Consider the following 20,870-nt stretch of genomic DNA (forward strand, 5'->3'; position numbering starts at 1 on the left):
TGAGGTGATGAAACACCAGCACAGGGTGCCCAGAGCAGCTCTGGCTGCCCCTGGATCCCTGGCAGTGTCCAAGGCCAGGCTGGAGCCATCTGGGATAGTGGAAGGTGTCCCTGCATGGCAGGGGTGGAGTTGGATGAACTTTAATGTCACTCCCAACTCCAGCCATGCTGATGATTTTTCCGTGGATTTGCTCACCAGATAATTTGCAGCACACACGCTCTGCATCCGTTTAGCCAATAACATAAACAGTAACCTGCTCTTTTTTCCAGTGTTCATTAGGTGCCACGCTCCTGCCAGGCTTCAATTTCCCTTCCCTGTGTGGAGCAGAGCAGGGCTGGGGGGAGGAGCAGCTTCCTCTTGGGAAGCTAAATCTGCAGTCAGGTTTTGCAGGCAGCTCAGCTCCGAGGAAAGGAGGCATATTGTGGGCTGGCTGAGCTGTGCTTTCATGTCTCGAGGCTCTGTTAGGCTGCACTCGTGGTGACACTTTGATAGACTGACACCGAGAACATTTTGTTCACACCGGAGTCTAAATAAGTTAATACAAGTGATGTGCCTTTTAGCCTCCCTTCCTGCCAGCCACACATTGTGTTTTAAAATAAAACCTGGAAATTTGGGTGTGAAAATATGTAGTGGGAAATGTGGCGAGTCCCAGCTTGACGACTGATTCAACTACTCCTCTTGATTTGGGTGTAGACAATACCTCTTCTCCTGTGGTAATAATTATTAATAATTAAATATTATTAATAATTAAATTATTATTATTATTATTATGGTGATGGTGATCTTCATCAAATAAATAAGAATAATAAAAAAGTATTTCAGTAGAGCCAGGTTTTTAAAACGTGCTTTGTTATGCTCCATAAGCATATTAATACAGCTTTTACATCTTCTGCCAAAGCCAGGGGTTGCTCATTCTGAAATGAATCTTTTCTCCTAAAGGTCAGCATAAAATCAAGTTCATCCCAGAAATGGTGGGGCCTATCCTGGAAATGACACTGATCCCAGAAACGGAGCTGCGGAAAGCCACCATCCCCATCTTCTTTGACATGATGCAGTGTGAATTCCACTCCACCAGGAGCTTCCAGAGGGTAAGCACAGAGCTGCAGACATTTAACGTGAGGCAGATTTGGCTGTTCTTTGACAAAACATAAGGAGTTTTGTTATTTCCCATTTTTCTAAGGAATAATGTAATTACGGATTTGCTTATTTCCTACAACTCCTCAGGGGCTGTGGAGTTTTCATCTGTTGGTTTGAAGTGGTTATTGAAGGAGAAATTTGCATATAGTAAATGAAACCTTGGGTTATGGCACAGGAGCAAAGACAGATGTCTTAAATTGTCACTGTGACTCACACAAGGAATTTGTTCCTGAGATAAATTGGACATAAAGCCTGATAATGTGGCAAAAGTATAACCTGTACGGATTTATCATCTCGACTCTCTTATAATTCTGATTTTCCTTACTATTTTATGGGTTTTGAAGAGGAAAAAAGCAATCCAGCTCTGTCAGTGCTTCTTCTTGCTCTACAGGCACTGCAAAATATCAAATAGTAATGGAGCATTTTTATTCTATTTGAGTTGAACCTGCTGAGGGGAGCCCTTGAATACACACACACCGTCTTTTCCTGATAGCTTCAACTTTTGAAAGACAACTGGAGTGAGAGAAAGTTTCCTGATATCATTCATCTGACATTGCTTCCCTTGAAACTTTGCTTATGGATTGAGTTTAAGACTAGTTAGGCCAGGTAGGGTTTGGACTAAGCCTGTGGAGCTGCTTCCCACTGTGAGATTCCTGTCAGTTCAGGATATGACCTTGTGAATTTTGCAATAAAGCTTGACATGTGTTGTTTGCTTTTTTCCCTTTCTGTTGGCAGTTTTCTTTCTTGGATGAAAAACCTTATCCTTTCCCATACTTTCCTTGTGAACTGCTGTTGAGAAGCAGCTCTTAATAAATCTGTAGGCAGAGTAAATGAAAATCTGCGTGGAGAGACTTAAGCAAGGGAAATGGCATCAGCTTTATTGCTTTGATTTGTTTTGTGCTGGATGGTGTGTGGAGAGGTTGTGAACTGTGTTTTGGCTTCATCCAATTACTGCATAATCATTTTTTCTCATGTTTGACTCCAGTGGTACTGTAAAGATTGAGATGCTCACTGGGATGCCATTTAAACAGTTTCCTGTCAGATGCTCTCTTTTGTTGCTTGTCATTTTTTATTTGTACAATTATATAGATCATGAAAAATCTGAGGGTGACTTTATAGCTAAATTTATGGCCCTCAATTTTCCCGACAGAAGGAAACCAGCTTTGTGTGGAATAGTTGGCTGATTTTAATAAATGAATGTCTTAAATATTTCACTTAGGGAGGTTTTTTTGCCTTTTAAGAAAAATGCCTCATCCTCAAGTCAGAGATGCCTGGGGTTGTGCTTGATATAATATTTCCTGTGGCAGTGTAGCTTCTTTATGGATGTAGCATTGACAGGAGAGGTGCAGAGGAAAACAAACCTTTTCCATGGATTTGGAGGAACCAGCCACATCCTACAAGGAATAATCAGTCTGTCCATTGATCATGCAGTTCTGAGTTTGCTGAGTATCTCAGGTTGGCCTTTGGGGGATGAAGATCACAGGCTTGGGAAAAGCAGAGAGTTGAAGGAAAGTTTGGGCTGGATGGGACCTCTGGAATTAATCTGGGCATTAGGTTGGGTTATCTGGGACCACCTGAAGCTCAGTTTGGATTATCTCCAGTGAGGGTTGTTTGAGCAGTTCTCTGGGTGTACTATTCCAGTGTTTAATCCTGGCCTTTGGAAGGTGTCCTTGCCTGTGGCAGGGGGTTTGGAATGATACAAGGTCCCTTCCAACCCCAGCCACTCCAGGATTCTATGATTTAGACTTTCTGCTTTTTATTTCCTAGTGGAATTTCCTTGGGTCAACTTGTGCCTGTTTCTGCTTCCTTCTCCTCTCTGAGCACCTTTTAGGTGTTGGAATGTTTGAGTTGGATTTTCTCTGGGCTGACCAAACCCAATTCCTTCCCCCACTGCAGGTTCTGCAGCACTCTGCTCATGTTGGTGGCCCTCCTTCAGACCATCTCCAGCTTGCCAGGGTCTCTCTCAGCTGGTGGATCAGAGCCAGACATGGAATTCCAGCCATGCTCCAACAAGTGCAAGAGTCCTGTTGTTGCTCTGGCTGTGCTCTTCCTGGTGCAATCCAGGACACATTTAGGCTCTGTTGAAGTGGGACACTTTTTTTCATGTTCAACTTGGTAAATTGTTTTTTTTCCAGTCACTTTCTTGCCCTTTGTGTGCCTGGAAAAAACCTTCAATGAGATCTTGGTCTGTGGTTTCCTCAGGAACTGAAGTGGGCATGCCTGGTCTGTAGATTCCTCACTCATTTTTTTGTCTCTTTCGTGTTGAAGTGATAGAAATAGATAAAATCTTTTTTTTTTTTTTTTTTAATATTACCAGTACCTAGGCAAGCTTTGATGCTTAATGGGTCGATGTAATGTGCTGCTTTATATCCTTTATATGCAAGTACCAATTATCCTTGTCCAGCACTGCTTCCAGAGAGAACTTCCAAATGGCATGGTTGGCTGCTGTTAAACTAATCTGCCAGAAATCCAATTATCTAACCTTATTAGTCACATCAACAAGGGTTTAGGTTGGCTCCACTTCTCCAGCAGATGTATCAACCTCATGATTTGTGGGGGAGGAACTGCGGTTTATTGCAGGCCTCCGATGCTGTGATGGTTTGTGTGATAAACAGGCAGCTTTCCCCGTGGTGGTTTTCATTTCAGGAGGATTTGGGTTTGCCTGGTAAAACCAGGAATGGACAGAAGAGGTTTTTTTCCTTCTCCCAGTGTATTTAGAGGCAAAACAAGATAAATACCCCTTGTTTTTACAGAACTGTGTTAAGGCCGACTGAATTAAAAGCTGGAGTTGCCCGTTTTGTCCTCTCCCTCTGCAGGTGCTTTGAAGCCTTTATAAGACTTCAAAGTAGCCTGTACCTCAAAGCAGGAATCCCATCCTAAAAACAGTGTGGGACTGAAGCTTCCCTGTGGAAGGAAACACCTCCTCCTCCTCCCCTTGGCTTCTCCCTTGGCTGGTTTCAGGAGTGAAGCCTCTGGATCAAAGGGAATTTGTCAGAGCCGCAGGAGTGATGAAAGAGAATTGGTTTGATTGTTCAGGGCCTGCTCAGGTGAGTGGGATGGATCCTGTGGTGCCAACAGGAGGGAAAGCTTCAGGTGAAACAACCCCTCAGCTGGAACGTGGAATTTGGAGCATGGAAAGCTCCTGGTGTTGGTGCCTGGTGCTCCCGGCTGTGGCTTCATCCCTCTTGGCGTAAATTTTAACTCACCTTTTCTGGACCTGTGTCACTGCTGATACCACGTTCTGCTTGTTTGGAGTTGGGTCCTTTTCTTACATTTAACAATAAATCTCAGTATCACCAAACACCAGCATTTTGATTTTCACGTGCTGGTTACTGGTGAATTTCAGATGGATTTAATTCCCCCTAGCCAGAAGTTACCCCTAGTTCATCAGAATTTCTCTTAGCTTCCAGAACCTGTAATTCCTTATTCAGGTTTTTTGCCTGAATAACCCACTGAGCCCTGGGTTAACCTCCCTTTCCCTGTGCTGTGGATTTGCAGACAGGACACAAGGAAATGACTCTCCCAGTTCCTGTGATCCCACTGAATATTCAAATCCAAATAACTAATCCCTCACAAAGGATTGGTTTCAATAAGTAACATTTTTAATTACCTACAGTTGAAGTGTGAATGTGTGAGTTTTTCTTGGTTTCTGGCCTTTTGGAAAATACCAATAATCCTCTCTCACTCCAGAGAAGCAAGGGACAAAGGTAATGCAGTGGCCTCCAAGATGATCCCATCATTTTGAATGGCTCCAGATCTGTTTCCCAGCTGGAATGCTGTGGAAAAATAGGAAAGAAAACAGACTAAACCTTTGGGAATAACCACCAACTTCCATAGAAACCTCTGAGCAAAGTTTTGCTGCTCTTGGGTGCCATTTCTGTGTTAGGACTAATTTCTGGTGCTGTGATCTGTCACTTGAATTTGATGCGGCAAATTAATGTTAGCCCACATCAGAATGAATTTATAGCAGCTTGGAGGGCTGGAAGTCCTCCTCATCTACAGCAAAATTAACTTGTCAGCCAGTGCTACAAATTCAGCCTTCCTTGAGGTAAACCCAAGCCCAGAAGTGATCAGTTGAGTTGACATGAGATGGCTCACCCTGATTTATTTGCTCCACGTGGGAGATTGTCACAGACAGAGGAAGCACTGGAGGTGCTCTTTGCTCAAGTTCAAACTCCCATCCTAAAGAGAGGCTGAGATCTTGATCAGCTGCAAGGAAAATTGGATAAAAATGTGCTGTAATCTTCCTGGTATCCCCCCTCGAGCTTTCAGTGTCAGCGTGAGAATGTGAGTGTGGCTCACTGATGGTGCAGATATTCCCCCTAAGCCTCCAGGAAGAGCCTCAGCAAGTGGCACTGGCTCTAATGGAAACACTGGAGATTTGGCACTTCTTCATTTGAGACTAAATCCCATCACAATAATTGCAGACTTATTTATGCATTAAATTAAATGTAATGCATTTATAAAACTCAGTGCATTAGGGGGAAAAAAAGAGAGAGAAAAGGAAAAATGGAGATTATCAACAGATGCCAGGTGCAGTGTCCCAGAGCCATTGGCTTGTGCAGCTCCGGGGTCACATTCCTGCTCCCATCATGGGGAGTGATAAACCTCCAAAGCTCCATAAACCTCAGCTGGTATTGCTAAAACCTTCCTCCATGGAAAGACCACAGAAGGAGTTGGAACTGATGTTAAATAACATTTATTAATTGCTCAGATGATCAGCATCACAGCGACTCCATGAGAAGTATCAGGAATGGCTGAAGAGCAAAGATATTGTTAATAATCCTTAAAACCCCCCAAATGCCACAAGTCTGGCTCTGTTCAGCCCAAGAGGCTGTTAGGGGAAATGGCCCAACAAAGCATGGATTTAACAGAGGTTTAAGTAAAACTTACAGTGGGAAGATCCTGGAGATCCTGCATGACAAATGTAATTTCTCTTCTCCATCTGAGTAATCTCTTCCTAAAAAATACATCACCTACAGGCTGGGGCTGGCAGCAAGTGTCATTTTTCACATTGGGTTAGAAAGTCAATTTTATTCTGGGCTCATTAAGGAACAGGATTTTTGTGACTTCTCTGTTCCATCATTGTGTTGTTTCAGTGTTGTACTCAGCTCTCTGGTACTGTGGGAGCATGTTTGGTTCTGGGAGGGGGTGGATTGCATTATCCTGCCTTTTTTCATCTTCTGTCATTATTTTAATAATGGATTCATTGTATTCTCTGTGACCAGGGGCAGGACCTGAGGGAACAGCTGGAGCTGTGTCAGGGGAGGGTTTAGGTGTTGGATTTAGGGAAAGGTTCAGAAGGTGCAGGCACTGCCCAGGCTCCCCAGGGAATGGGCACGGCCCCGAGGCTGCCGGAGCTCCGGGAGCCTGTGGACAATGCTCTCAGTGGGATTTTTGGGGTGTCAGTGCAGGGCCAGGAGCTGGACTGGATGGTCCCTGTGGGTCCCTTCCAACCCAGAATATTTGATGATCCAGGCAATCCATTCCTTCTCCACGGGTACATTATGTGCTGTTAATATCACCTGCAGATGCAAAGTACATCTCTTGACATTTACAAAATGTTGGTACTCTTTGTTCTTGTGCAGGGGCCCTTTGCTTCTCCTCAGCATCCTTGGGGGTGGCTTAAGTGACAGTGAAAAAACCTGGTGACAAGTGTTCTGTCACCCAACTCCCACTGGGAGCACTGGGCTCCCATTCCCCTGCCAGGGGCTCCCAGCTCGCCCAGCCTCTCCTGCTGAGGTCTCTGTCTTTAATCCTGTGGCTGTCTGTGCTTATTTAATGAAGAATTAGGAATTAGGTGACTTCACTGATTCATGGCAGAGCAGCAGGCCTGGAGCGAGCCTTCCTCCACTTAACAGTTCACATCCATTCCTAGCAGCAAGAGCTAAAACCCTCTGTAATCATAAAAAATCCAGGGAATTACCCAGTTTCTATTTAAAACATATTCTGTTGGCCACTTATGTTTGCATCCTTTTAATATTGCCCAAATACAATTATTCTGGAGTTGTTTGAAACTACTCCCTTCCCTTCTGCAGGGTTTGTTAACAGCTTGATCAGGCTGTGTCCTGCAGTCAGTGTCTGTGTGCTGAAAAGGGGTGTCAGGGATGCTGGGGGTGCACCCAGCAGGGTTATCCAGCCTCAGGTGTTGCCTTTCCTCTCTGAGAGCTCCCAGCATTTTTGTGTTTAGCTCTGCTGCTGGGGACATTCTGTCTCCTTTCTCCCTGCCCTCAATTCCTGTCGTTAATCTCCTTCTTTAGTTTTCCATAATGCAAATATTTACACTTCATTTAACAGCACGACCAATGGTTCCTTTAACCAAAGAAGTCCTTGTAGGGCAGGAGATCGTCGTGGAGAGTCTGAAAAACCAGAGACTGCAAACCCTAAAAGTCAATCAGGCTCTAAACCAGGGGCTAAACGTCTCACCGAGGCACCCAACCAATCTGTGAGGCATTGAGGCTACAGTAATAAAGTGAAATATTTGCCAGCTGATTATTTACGCTTGCTTTGTTTAATTACAGTTCGAAAACGAGATCATCACCAAACTGGATCACGAAGTGGAAGGAGGCCGTGGAGATGAGCAGTACAAAGTGTTATTTGACAAAATGTAAGTGTTGATCAGCAGCAAAATTTATGTCACGGGGAAGTCAGGAGAGAGAGCAATTAGACTACAATGAACTTTGTAGCCCAGAAATAATTAAAATCTGTTAACGATGCGCAATATTTAAAACTGCACCTGAGTCAAGGTTTTTCCCTGCGTGTGATTAACAAGGCGAACTTAATTGGTTTTTCAGTCTCTTGGAGCACTGCAGGAAGCACAAATACCTGGCCAAGAGTGGGGAGACCTTTGTGAAGCTGGTGGTGAGGCTGATGGAGAGGCTGCTGGACTACAGGACCATCATGCACGACGAGAACAAGGAGAACCGCATGAGCTGCACCGTCAACGTGCTGGTGAGCAGCAAAACCACCACAAATCACATAAAACCACCACGAATCACCATAAAACCATCACGAATCGCTGCAAAATCACCACAAAATAGCCACAAATTCACTATGAAACCTCTACAGAATCGCCACAAATCACCACAAGATGACCACAAAATTGCCACAGATTGGCTGTGAAACCAGTACAGAATCACCACAAATCACCACAAAATCACCACAAATCACTGCAAAATCACCAGAAAATTGCCACAAATTCACTATGAAACCCCTACAGAGTCACCACAAATCACCACAAATCACTGCAACATCGCCACAAATTTGGTATGAAACCTCCACAAAATCACCACAAAATCCCCCCCAAAATCACCACAAAATCCCCAAAAATCACCACAAAGTCTCCACAAAATAACCACAAAATCTCCTTAAATCACCACCTAACCACCACCAAATCACCCTAAACCATCACAAAACTACCACAAAACCACCAACAATCCCCACAAAGTCAATACAAAATGATCATAAAATCACCCAAAGATCACCACAGTACCACCATAAAACAGCTACAAAATCACCCAAACCCCCATTACCCTTTGAATCCTGCATCTTTAACAGAGGGCTTGTGTCAAGCAGAGTGTCTGTTGAGATTCTTGGGGAAATTTGGAATGCTTTAGGTTTTATTCTATTTTTTTTTCCTATTTTGGCGAAGGCGAATCCGTGAAAACAGGGATTATCCCTTCTTTAATTGTTTCTACAGGAAGATTTAAGGAGAAATGTTACAGGGCCTGTTCATTGACATTTACAATTGGTGTATAAACAACTCTGTGCTGAAAACCACTTGACATACAGAATGTCGGAGTTCTCTGCCATTTACTCCCAGAATTCCCATGGATTTGCAATCTCATTTATATTCTGCTCTCTGCTCAGCCCCTTTATTCAAATTACTGTGAATAAAGAGGAATTGGAGGTACTATGTGATTCACAGCAGGAAAAGCTTGGCTTGTTTTCCTCACTGATGGGAAATTTCCTCCTCTTAGATCCTGAAATTTTGGAGTGTCCACCCCATACATAAATCTTGGTCCATTTAGGCTGGAGTTGGAAGCAATAATTATTCCAGTTGTATTCACACACATCACGGTCTTTGGTGGAGATTTAGAAAATGAGGTTTTACAACCCAAAAGTCAGCACCCATGAAAAATAACTTTCAGAGACCCCAAAATAACGTGAACTAAATTTGGTTTTTCCACTGTTTGCCACTGAGACTTCCAAGCTTTCCTCCCCAGATCATCATCAAAGCTTTGATTTTGCTCAAATGCATGAGGCACAGCCAGTGTTTATCATTTACGCGATCTAGCTGATGGATTTTGTTCAGGAAAGAGCAGAGTAAATAGTTTACAGCTTTTTTTTTTTTTTTGCATATAATGTAGTTTTTAGCTTTTTTATTTTGCATCTAATGCAGTCCTGGCCTCGTGCAGTGCAGCATTTACACCGCCCCATCTCATCAGCCATGAACAAAACGGTGCCCACTGGAGCAGGAGAGGAGATGGAGGCATCAAATCCAAAATTGGGCGTTTATTTTTAGTTTGTTTTTCCTCTCTGCACATCAGAAAGCATCAGAATGTTTGGGAAATGGGCAAAGAGGAGGGACTTGGAGAGTTGTCACAGGCTGGTGATGCAGCAAGTGCTGTTGGGCTGCCTGCAGAAAGGTCACGGCGTCCTCCTGAGCAGAGCCCTGGTGGAAAATCCTGCCAGGTCTCCAAGCAGGATGGGAAACAACACATCACAGTCACCACACACTGTGTCAAATTGGGAGAATTCCTTTGGGAAGGTGAATTGTTTCTCCTTCTCTTCATGAGAGCACTGGGAGCCTCCTCCCAGGAATTCTCGCCATCCCCGCGGGGAAGCCGCGGAACCCTTGGGGGTTTGTTCTCTCCAGGTGCCTCCCAACAGCATCTCCTGATGCTGCTTTTGGGCAGCTGAATTTGTCAGGCGTTTGCAGACGATAGATTTTGTGGGTGATTTGCTGCTGTCAGGTGCAGTCACCGTGGGACACCAAGCACAGGTCTGCTGGAGCCGCTGGAATCCCCGGGAAGCGGCGCGGGGCGGAATTTTCCGTCGCTTTCGGTCGCCGCGATTTCAAACCTTAGCTTGATTTTACACTCCCGTTTTTCCTCCAGGGCCCACTCAGCCTTTTCATCATTCTCCAGGTACCTGAAGTGAAATTCATGCCTTTGCAAAAAATCCAACCCACAGCTGAAACTCAGCACAGTTCCCATGTGAGGTCTCACAGAGATCCTAATTGGGACTTTATTGATCCTGAGCTTTTCCTGGGATTAAATTTATCTGCACTGATGGTTGTTTAACTGGGAGGGTTTGATCTGCATTTATGCCAGTGCTGCTGGGAAAGGGAAGGGATCAGAGCCCCAGGAGGGGCTGAGGGAGCTGGGAAAGGGGCTGGAGAAAAGGAGGCTCGGGGGGCCCTTGTGGCTCTGCACTGCTCCTGCCAGGAGGGGAAAGCCGGGGGGTCGGGCTCTGCTCCCAGGGAACAGGGACAGGAGCAGAGGGAACAGCCTCAGGCTGGGCCAGGGTAGCCTCAGAGTGGATATTTGGGAGCAGTTTCCTGATGGAAAGGTTTGTCCAGGCCTGGCACAGCTGCCCAGGGCAGAGGTGGAGTCCCCATCCCTGGAGGGATTCAAAATCCATGTGGATGTGGCACTTGGGGACATGGGGCAGTGGTGGCCTTGGCAGTTTGTTTTCTGAATTGAACCCAAAACTAATAAGCAGTTATATCAACTGAAATACCCCTGGAATAACCCATCATTCCTCTGTGAAATGTGGTTTCTGTCATCCATTCCAGTTCTCTTTTGAGGGATCACTTTTGGTTTGGATTTATCCCTCTTTTAGTACTGGGTTTGTGCTCTTTTAGTGCCTCCTCAACTTCTTTAATTTAGCATTGAAATATATTTAATTCAGTGAAGAAGGGCTTTCTTGGTATTTTGTTTTCTTAGCTACATTTTAAATTTTGGAGGCAAACTTGAAATTAGATTCAGAAATGCCTTGAATCTCTCTCTCAGTTATCATATTTTGCATTTACAATATTTGCACTGTTAACCAGTTTATCTCAAGGCTGGAGGCACTCAGAGGAGAGTGATGCTAATGTGTGACATATGAAATCAGACAAATAACACTAATTTAACTTTGTATTTCCAAGGAAACTGAGAGAATCCAAGAGCAGATGATGTATTGCTGGACTAAGGTTTAGAGTTTTCAATCCATAGAACAACTGTTGCTTAAAAATGTCAGGTTAGTTGTATGTTAGAAGATTTTCAGCTGATAATGGTTAATGAGGCGTGACTTGCAAATGCGAGCAGCAAATTTCCAGCAGTATTGTTCTTGCAAATTCTTAACCTTTGCAATGAGACAGAAGCCCTAAAACATTGCAACATGAAACATCCCAGCATTTGATTTTCTGAGTTAAATAACTTGTGTTCCATCACTGGAGGCAAATTTCATTTTGCAGTTTGGAGGTTGACGTTACGCAATTATGAATTTTTAATTTGGAGCGCGTTCTGTGTACATTCCAAAGTGTGAAATCAAAGACTTTGTAACCAAATTATGTTGTTTTTCAGAATTTCTACAAGGAGATCGAGAGGGAAGAGATGTACATAAGGTTTGTAAACATGACTGGTGACAAACTGCCTGACACAGGCTCTGTAATTGGGGGAATTAAGTTCATATTAAGCAGTCACCTGGGGGTTGGAGGAGAGGACTAATGAAAAATCACACCTTGGCTGAACCTGAAGTAATTCGAAAGCTTATCTGCACTGAGAACAGAGTGCTGGAAGTGAAAGTCGGGAGATTATCTCTGTCCCCTTTCTCCAAGTCCTTCAGTTCCATTACAATGAGCACTGAAACACTCAGGAGCCAGAATTCGTCTGCTGGTGAAGAAAACAAATAAGCTGAGCAAAGAAATGATGTTGCCTCCTGGTGAGGTACAAAATATGTGACTTGGAATAAAAAACAACTGTTTAAATAGTACCTGACTGACACTTATTTTAAACTTAAAGTTTTCAAAATCTCTTTTTCGACCAAGTAAACATGGAAATATTGTGCTTTCTGTAAACCTCAGGGTTCACAGCTCCCCATTTGTGCTTTGGCTGACTATTGCTTACACTGTTGTGCTCAAATGATGAAGTTTGTGTTTGTACTGCTATTTTAGGTACCTAAATGTGACTCATTGTTCATTCTCAGGTGCTTGTTATCTTTTCAGAAGAGTTTTCACTTGTCAGCTCTCTTCCTGTTGTTTAAATGGTTTTAATTGGTCTTTTTAGAAGTTTGCAAAAAGAATAGGAAATGGCAGGATTGTGGACAAACACATGAAGTGATTTGTTACTCTTTAGGTCTTCCCTGTTCAGCATCTCTATAAAGACAAATTGCCTCTCACTGTCAAACCCCCAGCCAAATTCTCTCTAATTTCTGTTAACAAACTATAATGAATATCAAACTTGAAAGGATTTTCACTGGCTTTTTCGAAATACAATTTTTAATAGTTTTGTGGGGATGTTTTTTAATTGTCAGTGTAAAAATCATCAAACTAACGAAGAGAATCCTCTGACAGAAGTGTGATGATATTGAAGGTAAAGAATGAAACTTATTCCTGTCCCCATAGCTGAACTGTAGAAGTGCTCTGTCTTGCACAGCATCTGGATTGGATTTATTACTCACCACAAGTCATTCTCGTGGTGTTCAGTCAAAGACTGGACTTGATCTTGGAGGACTTTTCCAACCTTAATGATCCCTTGATTCCCTGAGTGTCCCTTAAAAACAGCACAGTGGAAATGCAAATGGTCCTAAATGTTGTCTGCATGCAGAAATGGGACCTTTAACCAATCCCACAAATATTTACTTGTTTGAAGATAGACTTGAACCGTTGTAATCTTCAAAGTAAATGACTGAGTGACATCTTAAATTCACTTTTTTTAAGAGCCATTGTTTCTGTTGCTGGCAGGTACCTGTACAAGCTGTGCGACCTGCACAAGGAGTGTGACAACTACACAGAGGCTGCCTACACCTTACTCCTGCACGCAAAGCTCCTCAAGGTAAACCCCAAAACACATCCTAAGTGTGGGAAATGCCAGCAGCAGCCAGCCAGGGGGGTGTTTGGCACTCAGGACATCTGCACGTGGAGCTGATGAAGTGCTCTGGGTTCTCTTTTGCACATGGAATTCATCCCCAGAGGAAAGCAGCACTTCACTGGATGGCAGAGGTGGAGCTGGAGCGAAGGCAATGTGGTCAAGTCAAAATCCAAATTGCAAATACTCAGACTGTACAACGTGTGAAAGCCTCTAACCAGATATTTTAGTAAATGAGCTCTCCACAGATCTTTTGTGCAAGCAGTGCTGGAGCCCCTGCTCGAGTGCTCTTGGGTGTCTGTAGCTGATTTCAGAAAATTGCAGAGAGATTGAAATGGCCTTCTTTCCAAGGTCATGCTTTAAAAGGTGCATATAATTTTAATGCAGCATTACCCAGTTTATAGCTCATTTGAAGAGGCACAACAGTATTGCTCCTCTTCAAGGAGTGTTTGGTGCAGCCTGCAATATGCACAAATAACATGTTACCTGCTGAAAGTGCCTGAAAGAAAGCATTCGAGTGTTTAACACTACCCACTGCCAGCCAGCAAGGGAGTGAAGCTGTACTTCAGAAGCATTAATCTCCTGAAAACGTTCTGGAAAGAATATTTTGCTCTGACATGCAGCTTTTTTATGTGCTAATGTCACAAATGTGGGAGCAGTACCCACTTTGCTCTCCTGGTTATCACTTAGGAAAGTGCTGCTCTTGCCAGCAGACACTTGTGTCGTGAAATCACATTTACTACAGCTGAATCATCTCTGAATTCCTAGGTTTATGTTTTAATTTTGAAAAGCAGTTAATGGGAAAAGTAAAAATCTCAATGTGATAAAAATTAGAAGTTTTGGAAGAGTTTGATTTAGTCCTGTTTGTCTTCCTCCCATTTCACAACCTGCAGTGAAACCTTTCTTCCTCAGGGAGTGCTGGATCTGTTTCCACCCCCCTCAAGGACATGAATCCCCCCAGGGGCAGAGAGTCAGGGACAGAATAAAGGAGAATTTCATCTTCCCCTTGATCTCCTCATTCCAGTGCCCAGTGTATTGCAGCCTCCTGCTCCAGGGAAAGTTTCCCTTCCCACAGCAAGGGATGGAACCAGATGGGATTTAAGGTCCCTTCGCACCCACAGCAGCCTGGGATTGTGTGGTTGCACCCTGCTGTGCTCGTGGTGCCCCTCTTCATCCAGGAGCAGGAGCTCATCCTCAGCAGCCAACTGTTCTTGGCAATCCTGGCTTTAATTTCAGCAATCCCCAGCAAAGTGTGAGTGTCAAATAGCTATTTTGAAAAGTTGAAAAGGGGAAGGTGTTAAATGAGATCCTTCTGATGGATGCTCTGAGAATCACTCGTGCTTCAGAGCTGACTAAACTGCATCCAAGCCATAAAAAGACTAAATATGATGCAGAGTGTATATGTGCAATTTAAATTAAGACACTCTGAAATGTATTTACTGTATTTTAAAGTCATTAGAGGGTTATTACACAAGGAAACGTCTCAAAGATACATCTGGAGTGCAAAAGCACTGTGCCCACTCCACATGGGTGAACCTTTAGACAGGATGAAGGATTCATTCCCTTCCATGGGGGCTGTGTTCCTGACTAAATGATGGGATGAACCATGCCAGGAAACCTCACTCAAACTTCACCTGGCATGGCTTAGACAATTTATTTCCCGTGACCTCAAGTAAGAGTTTAGCCACTTGTGGCTTTTTTTAGGGAATGTGTTCAGAGAGCAGGTGAGTGTCTCTCTTAATGTGCTCCTTTGAATTCACTGGAAGAACTCCATGGGAAGAAATAGCCATTTTTCTTTCCTTCTCATGCAAATCGATAGCAAATGCCGGGATAGAATTTGTCGCAGGTTTTCGTCCCTGAGCGGATGTTTGTTTGTAAGAATAATTTCATTAGAGGCTGGAATTGCTTTATTATCAAAGTGTATCAGTCTCTACCTCAGTCCCTGCTCCTGCAGCCCTTGGTGGAGGGGGGAGTTCAGTGTTGCCCGAGGAGCAGCAGTACTGGGGGGTGTAACTGAGCAATTGAGTTTTTCTGTCAAGCCTCAGGACAGGATTTTCAGTGACACTCATCACGGGCTGATATTTCATCCCAGTGATTTTAATGGGATCACATCGAGGGCAAGACTGAGAGTGGGTGAGAATTTCACCTTTAAATCTGCAAGAAGGCTCTGTCTGTGGAGGGAGAGAGGCCAAATTACTGCAAGCTGACGAAGCACACTCAAGAAAAGAGACTTTTGTTGTGTTTTCAACCCTTTTTCTCAAAATTGAGGCGTTCAAAACTAACAGAAGATAGCAGCTCTTAAAAAAATTCCATCACATTTCAGGCCCCAGCAGGTTTGTGTTGCTCAGAGTTCAGAACAGAGCTGTCAGAGGTGTCTGCATGACCCAAACACAAACATTTTGGCCAAATCAAGAAGTGATTGGGTGAAAATTAATAATATATAGGAGGTAAAGTAGCAGTAATTCTGGAAATGAATCTGGGAGTTGCTCAGAGAAGCTGTGGCTGCCTGTGGATCCCTGAAAGTGTCCAAGGCCAGGTTGAATGGGGTTTGGGGCAATCTGGGATAGTGGAAGGTGTCCCTGCCCGTGGCAGGGGTGGGATGGGATTGGATGGGATGGAATGAGCTTTAAGCTCCCTTCCAACCCAAACCATTCCCTGATTCCTGTGATTGCCATCTTACCCTTGATCCATCAGGCATTTGCTGGAAGAGCCAGAGCTGCTAATTGCAGGCAGGCTGGATAAAGTTAATTATGCTTTCCCTCCCTCCAGAGATCCTCAGTGAGTTGGAGCCATCTCATTTCCCTGCCTGCAGCCCCTCCCTTTGATGCCTTGTGCAGGCTGCCCTAGAGCAGAGGCTGGGCAGAGTCACAGAATAAAGCAGGGATTTATTCAAGGATCTCCTCCATGGATCCACCTTGGGCAGCACAAGAGCCCAGCCAGGGCTGCCCCAAGATGAACCCAAATGGTCCCAAAATGCACGAGCGCTCCCGGGGTCTCTGCCTTGGCTCAGCTCTGCTCCATTGGCACCTTGCAGTTCATTGTCCCGTTCCAGCTTTAGCCCAGGCACTCCCACCCTGCTTGTTTTTCTCTCTCCAGCCCACGCTGTTTGTGCTCCTGGGCTGAGCTTTGGATCATTTGTCCTTGGTGCCCAGCTGGAGCAGGAATTGTTTTGTGTCCCTGCTCTGTGCACAGAGCTCACCATCCCCTAATGTCAAGCCAGACCCACACACTAAAGCAGCACAGAATCTGAAAAACAGAAAAGCTGAACCTGAGGCCTCACCTTTGTGTTGATGGATCTGGCTCCAGGGTTTCTCCCACACAAAGTGAAGTGTTCATTGTGTCCCCAGCAGGTTTTACCATCAGCAGGCCAAGGTCACTCTCATCAAACTCACCAAGGAGAGGAAGCCACCTCCAGAAGCTCCCTCCAGCTGATGGATGTAATTAGCCTCCAATTACAGCATCCAAATAAATGCTCCTTGTGCCCAGGAGGCAAAGGGCACAGCTGTGAAAAAACCCTTTGTTGGTGCATTAACTGCAGTACCACTCCTTTAAATAAAACCTCTCTCTTTTATTTCACTTCAGAACTCATAGCTTTGGATTTGCTTTCACTTTTCCCCTTTTTTTGTGTGATTTAGTGGTCAGAAGAAGCATGTGCAGCACATCTTACCCAGCGGGATGGATACCAAGCTGCTACTCAAGGACAGCTGAAAGATCAGCTCTATCAAGAAATTATCCATTACTTTGACAAGGGCAAGGTAAAAAGGGAAGAAAAAAAGTGCAAATGTATTTCATTGCTTTTCTCTCAAACTTATAAATTTAATAGTAAACATAGTTTGCATCCAGTGACCTTCAGGAAGCACTTACAGATAATGATATTACAAAAAAAAAAAGTCAAAAGAAATCAATGGTACATTTATAACTCATCTCTTAAGGGTAAATATATGGGCACATGATGCCATGGAGTAAATAAAAAAGTGATGCATGTAATTTGGAGGACTTTTTCTGGCAGTTACAAGAGCTAACAGAATCCTTCAGCTCCCCTTGTTTCTCCTCGTGTACACAAAAATAATTCCCTCAGGGCCTGGATGTCTGTGGTTGATATCATAAATATCCTGGGATGAGGATATTTCATTGCAATTGCATCTTTTAATGCAGAAGGGAATTGCATTTGGCATTGCTTGGTGCTGGAGAGGAAGGGGGTTAACATGGGAGACAGGGATGGATCAGTGTTTGGTTATTTCAGGCACGAAATATTCCAGGATAGAAGTAGGAATCTCTCTGTCAGAACATTTCAGAAGTGTAAACCTGGGTTTAAAAATAAACAGAAGTGGTGTTTTCTGGTAGAATAAGAATATTATGCAGCCAGCCCATCCTTTCCAGGTGAGTTTTTAGCAGAATCAGATTAAAATCCTAGAATAAATTTGATAGGAACTATGATTTCTATAATTTTGTTAGAAATGTTGCTTAAAAATTCAAATTTTATAGTTTCATGCAATACTTAAAAGTTGTTAATGAGTGATGATAAAAGTTGTAGTTCTGGATTGGGGTAAAAATTGTAATTCTGGACTGGGACAAAAGTTGTAAAAATATAATTCTGGAGTGGTGCACAAGTGGCTGTTTGGGGCTGGGGCTGCTGGAGGTGACCTGGGGACAGTTCCTGCTGCCCAAAAAGCTTTTCCTGGGTGAATGAGGAGAATCTCATTTGAATGATGGCCACTGCTGATTTTAAAGCTTATTTTAATCTTACATTCCTGTCTGGAAGGAAAACCAGGAGTTGCCTGTTTTTATTTTGTTGGTTTTATTTTGTTTTATTTTATTTTGTTGGTTTAATTTTGTTTGTCTTTGTGGCTTCCTGTTGGTCCTTTCTGGTGTCCAGGCACTGGGAATTGTTCTGCTGAGCCCCAGTTCTGTGCAGAACTCGAGTGCCAGGACTCCTGTGTGATTTTTGGGTGTGTGAGGAGATGATTTATTTCCAAACTGCTCTTTGCTACTTACAGATATTCCTCCTCTCATTTTCTGGTCACTCAAGCTGGTGATAATTTTTCACATTACTCCATGAAAAGGGAAATAAAAAAAATCAATATACACTGAGAATATTCATCTTGTGTGATTTTGCAAATGTCAGGAAGCTCCAAGTGGAGGTTTCCAGTGTAGATGGAAGGTAATCCTCTCACTTGGGACGTTCTGACATTAAGTTAAATCAACTTCTTGCATTCCTTGAGCAGTTGCAAAAGTAGCCCAGCAGCTGCTTTAGCTCTCCACGATCAGTAGCACCCCTGAAACAGCCTTTGCTGGGCATTTTTGGGACACTGCACCCATGCCCAAACCAATATTTGCTTTTTTTTTGCCATTATCACCCAGCTGGGTCCCTGCCTGGCAGCTCACTCCAGATCCCACTTGTTTGATTTCCTTCCCATTAAGTTACCAGGAGGTGTCAGAAGAAGGTCACCAGCACTGGGTGGGCAGCTGTGCAGACACTTGAGGCTTTTCCAGAAGCTCAGGAGTTCTGTTTTCCAGTTGTGAGCCTGTGCCTCTCCCAGCCTGCCTCTCCCAACCTTCAGGAAGCACTTACAGATAATGACACTACAAAAAACCCAAAAAAAAATCAAAAGAAATCAATGGTACATTTATAACTCATCTCTTAAGGGTGAATATGTGGGCATATGATGCCATGGAGTAAATAGCAAAGTGGTGAATGTAATTTGGAGGACTTTTTCTGGCAGTTACAAGAGCTAACAGAATCCTTCAGCTCCCCTTGTTTGCCTGATGGGAAGCTGTGGATTTGGGAAGGGAGGAGATGTGGGAGTTACAAACATTGTGTAGAGGAAATGGAGCAAAGGGATATCTTAAAACTGGGTTTAAAACATCAGCTTTTTGTTTTTTAAAGGCTTGTGCAGTTCAGCCTCTCAAAAATCAGGATCCCTTTCTCTTGGCAGAGTAATTTCCCAGGGGAATTCACAGTTTTCTTGTCTGTTGAAAGCCAACCATGAGGCTTATCCCTTAAATATTGGCATTCATGGGCAGGTGAATTCAGATTTAATCCTCCACACACAGGCTGGAATGGAGTGAACACTTCACTTCTGGCCCAGAAGTGCCTGAGAAATTTGTAAGTGAGGAAGAGGGAGCGTGGGCTTGCCCTGAAGGCAGAATTGTGGCACCTCATGTGGGCTGAGAAAAAAATGCTGGCCCTCACCAGGAGTGTCCCTGGTACTTGGAGTTCAAGATCCATTCAGGGTTCCTCATATTGATTTCTATTTTTAATCTGTTATTTTTAGTATGTTTGGTTTTTTACCTGTATTTGACTTTTTGTCCTTGAACCCACCTTTTATAAAGCTGAAGTAAAACTTTCACCTTTAGGGAAGGAGCATTTCTCAGAAACAAGTTCTGCATTTTGCAGTTGTTCTACTTTATGGATTAGATTGCTGATTAATTACACTTTTCATTCCTTTACCAAGGTCCTTCTTTCCAAAAAGAGAGTTGTTTCCATGATCCAGGGATCCTTTTCTCTCCTAGATCATTCTTCTTCACTGCACTGCACTTTGCATTCCCCTCTCCATCTCTCTTGGCTTTTGCCCTTAAAATCCTGATCCTGAGGCTTATCCCAGCAGTCTGACCCATCCTTTGAACTGCTCTCGAGTGTTTTCCTGAAGCTTTGTGATTCCAGCAAAGTCCTTAATGCAGGGACTTTGTCTTGGGTTCGAATGTCCCAAGGTGAGAAGGGAAATAGTGATGGGAATAAAGGGATGGGGAAGGGGTGACATTTTTCCTGTGGGAAGGAGCTGATGGAAATCAATGCTGATGAGCTCCTGAATCCAAGGAATGCTCCTTGGCAAAGATGAGGTGGTGTTTTTAACCAGGCTTGCCTGTGGAGCCACAAGGGAAGCAGCAGCAGCATTCCTCTTCCTGCCTGCTGAAATGTGGTACCAGCCACAGGCTCAGGGTTGCTGGTGATGCTGCTGCCCATAAATCAGGACAGGTTTTCCTCTGCTCCTCCATATATTGAAAGTGTTGGTCCTGAGGAGAAAAAACTAAACAAATTCACACTGCTCATTTATTTCTGCTCCTCCTTTCTCCCCTCCTCCTCCTCCAAAAAAAAAAAAGCTTTTACTGCTTTGCAGCAGCCACAGAACAGAAAATATCTGAAATTACACAGCAAATGCCATGCTTTGGCTTAAAAGGCCTTTTTTTCTGGCTCATGGGATGACATCAAATGGCTTTTTCTTCCATCTTAACAAGTGAGTGGTGAAATTCACCTGTCTGCCAAAAATCTGTGTGAGGCTCGTGGCCAGCTCAGCCCCGGAGCTGTCCTGAGAGCTGGGAAGGACAGAGAGTCCTGGGAGAGGGAGGATACAGAGTCTGACCATGTTCCAAATGAATATATTTATTTATTTAAAGAGTTTCCAACCTGGCTGCATCTTGAGCGCAGTGCTAACAATAGAGAAACGCTGAGTTTTAGCATTTTAGTTAAAATATTAAGTCTTCATGCTGGTTAATTAACACTACCTGAAATTTAACCAGCTTAGAAACCAGAACATGGCACCATAATATTCTTATCCCAGACTATTTCACTGCTCCTGACCATTAACTCTGCAGGAGCTCAGAAATACCCTGAGATCCTCCTTTGCTGCTATTAACCTCAAAAACTAAATTGAATGCTGT

At 43.7% G+C, this 20,870-nt stretch overlaps 1 protein-coding gene across 1 annotated transcript in view; it reads left to right on the forward strand.

Moving 5' to 3' along the window:
- The window catches only part of DOCK1 (dedicator of cytokinesis 1), a 273,464-nt gene that overhangs the window by 202,818 nt on the left and 49,776 nt on the right, over positions 1-20,870 (forward strand). Inside the window, exons 33-38 of the mRNA XM_038141075.1 lie at positions 940-1,088; positions 7,659-7,744; positions 7,932-8,088; positions 11,709-11,749; positions 13,088-13,178; positions 16,847-16,966. Of these exons, the coding sequence (XP_037997003.1) occupies positions 940-1,088; positions 7,659-7,744; positions 7,932-8,088; positions 11,709-11,749; positions 13,088-13,178; positions 16,847-16,966 (644 nt within the window). The remainder of the gene's footprint in view (positions 1-939; positions 1,089-7,658; positions 7,745-7,931; positions 8,089-11,708; positions 11,750-13,087; positions 13,179-16,846; positions 16,967-20,870) is intronic.

Source organism: Motacilla alba, chromosome 6, assembly GCF_015832195.1.
Source record: "Motacilla alba alba isolate MOTALB_02 chromosome 6, Motacilla_alba_V1.0_pri, whole genome shotgun sequence".
NCBI lineage: Eukaryota > Metazoa > Chordata > Aves > Passeriformes > Motacillidae > Motacilla > Motacilla alba.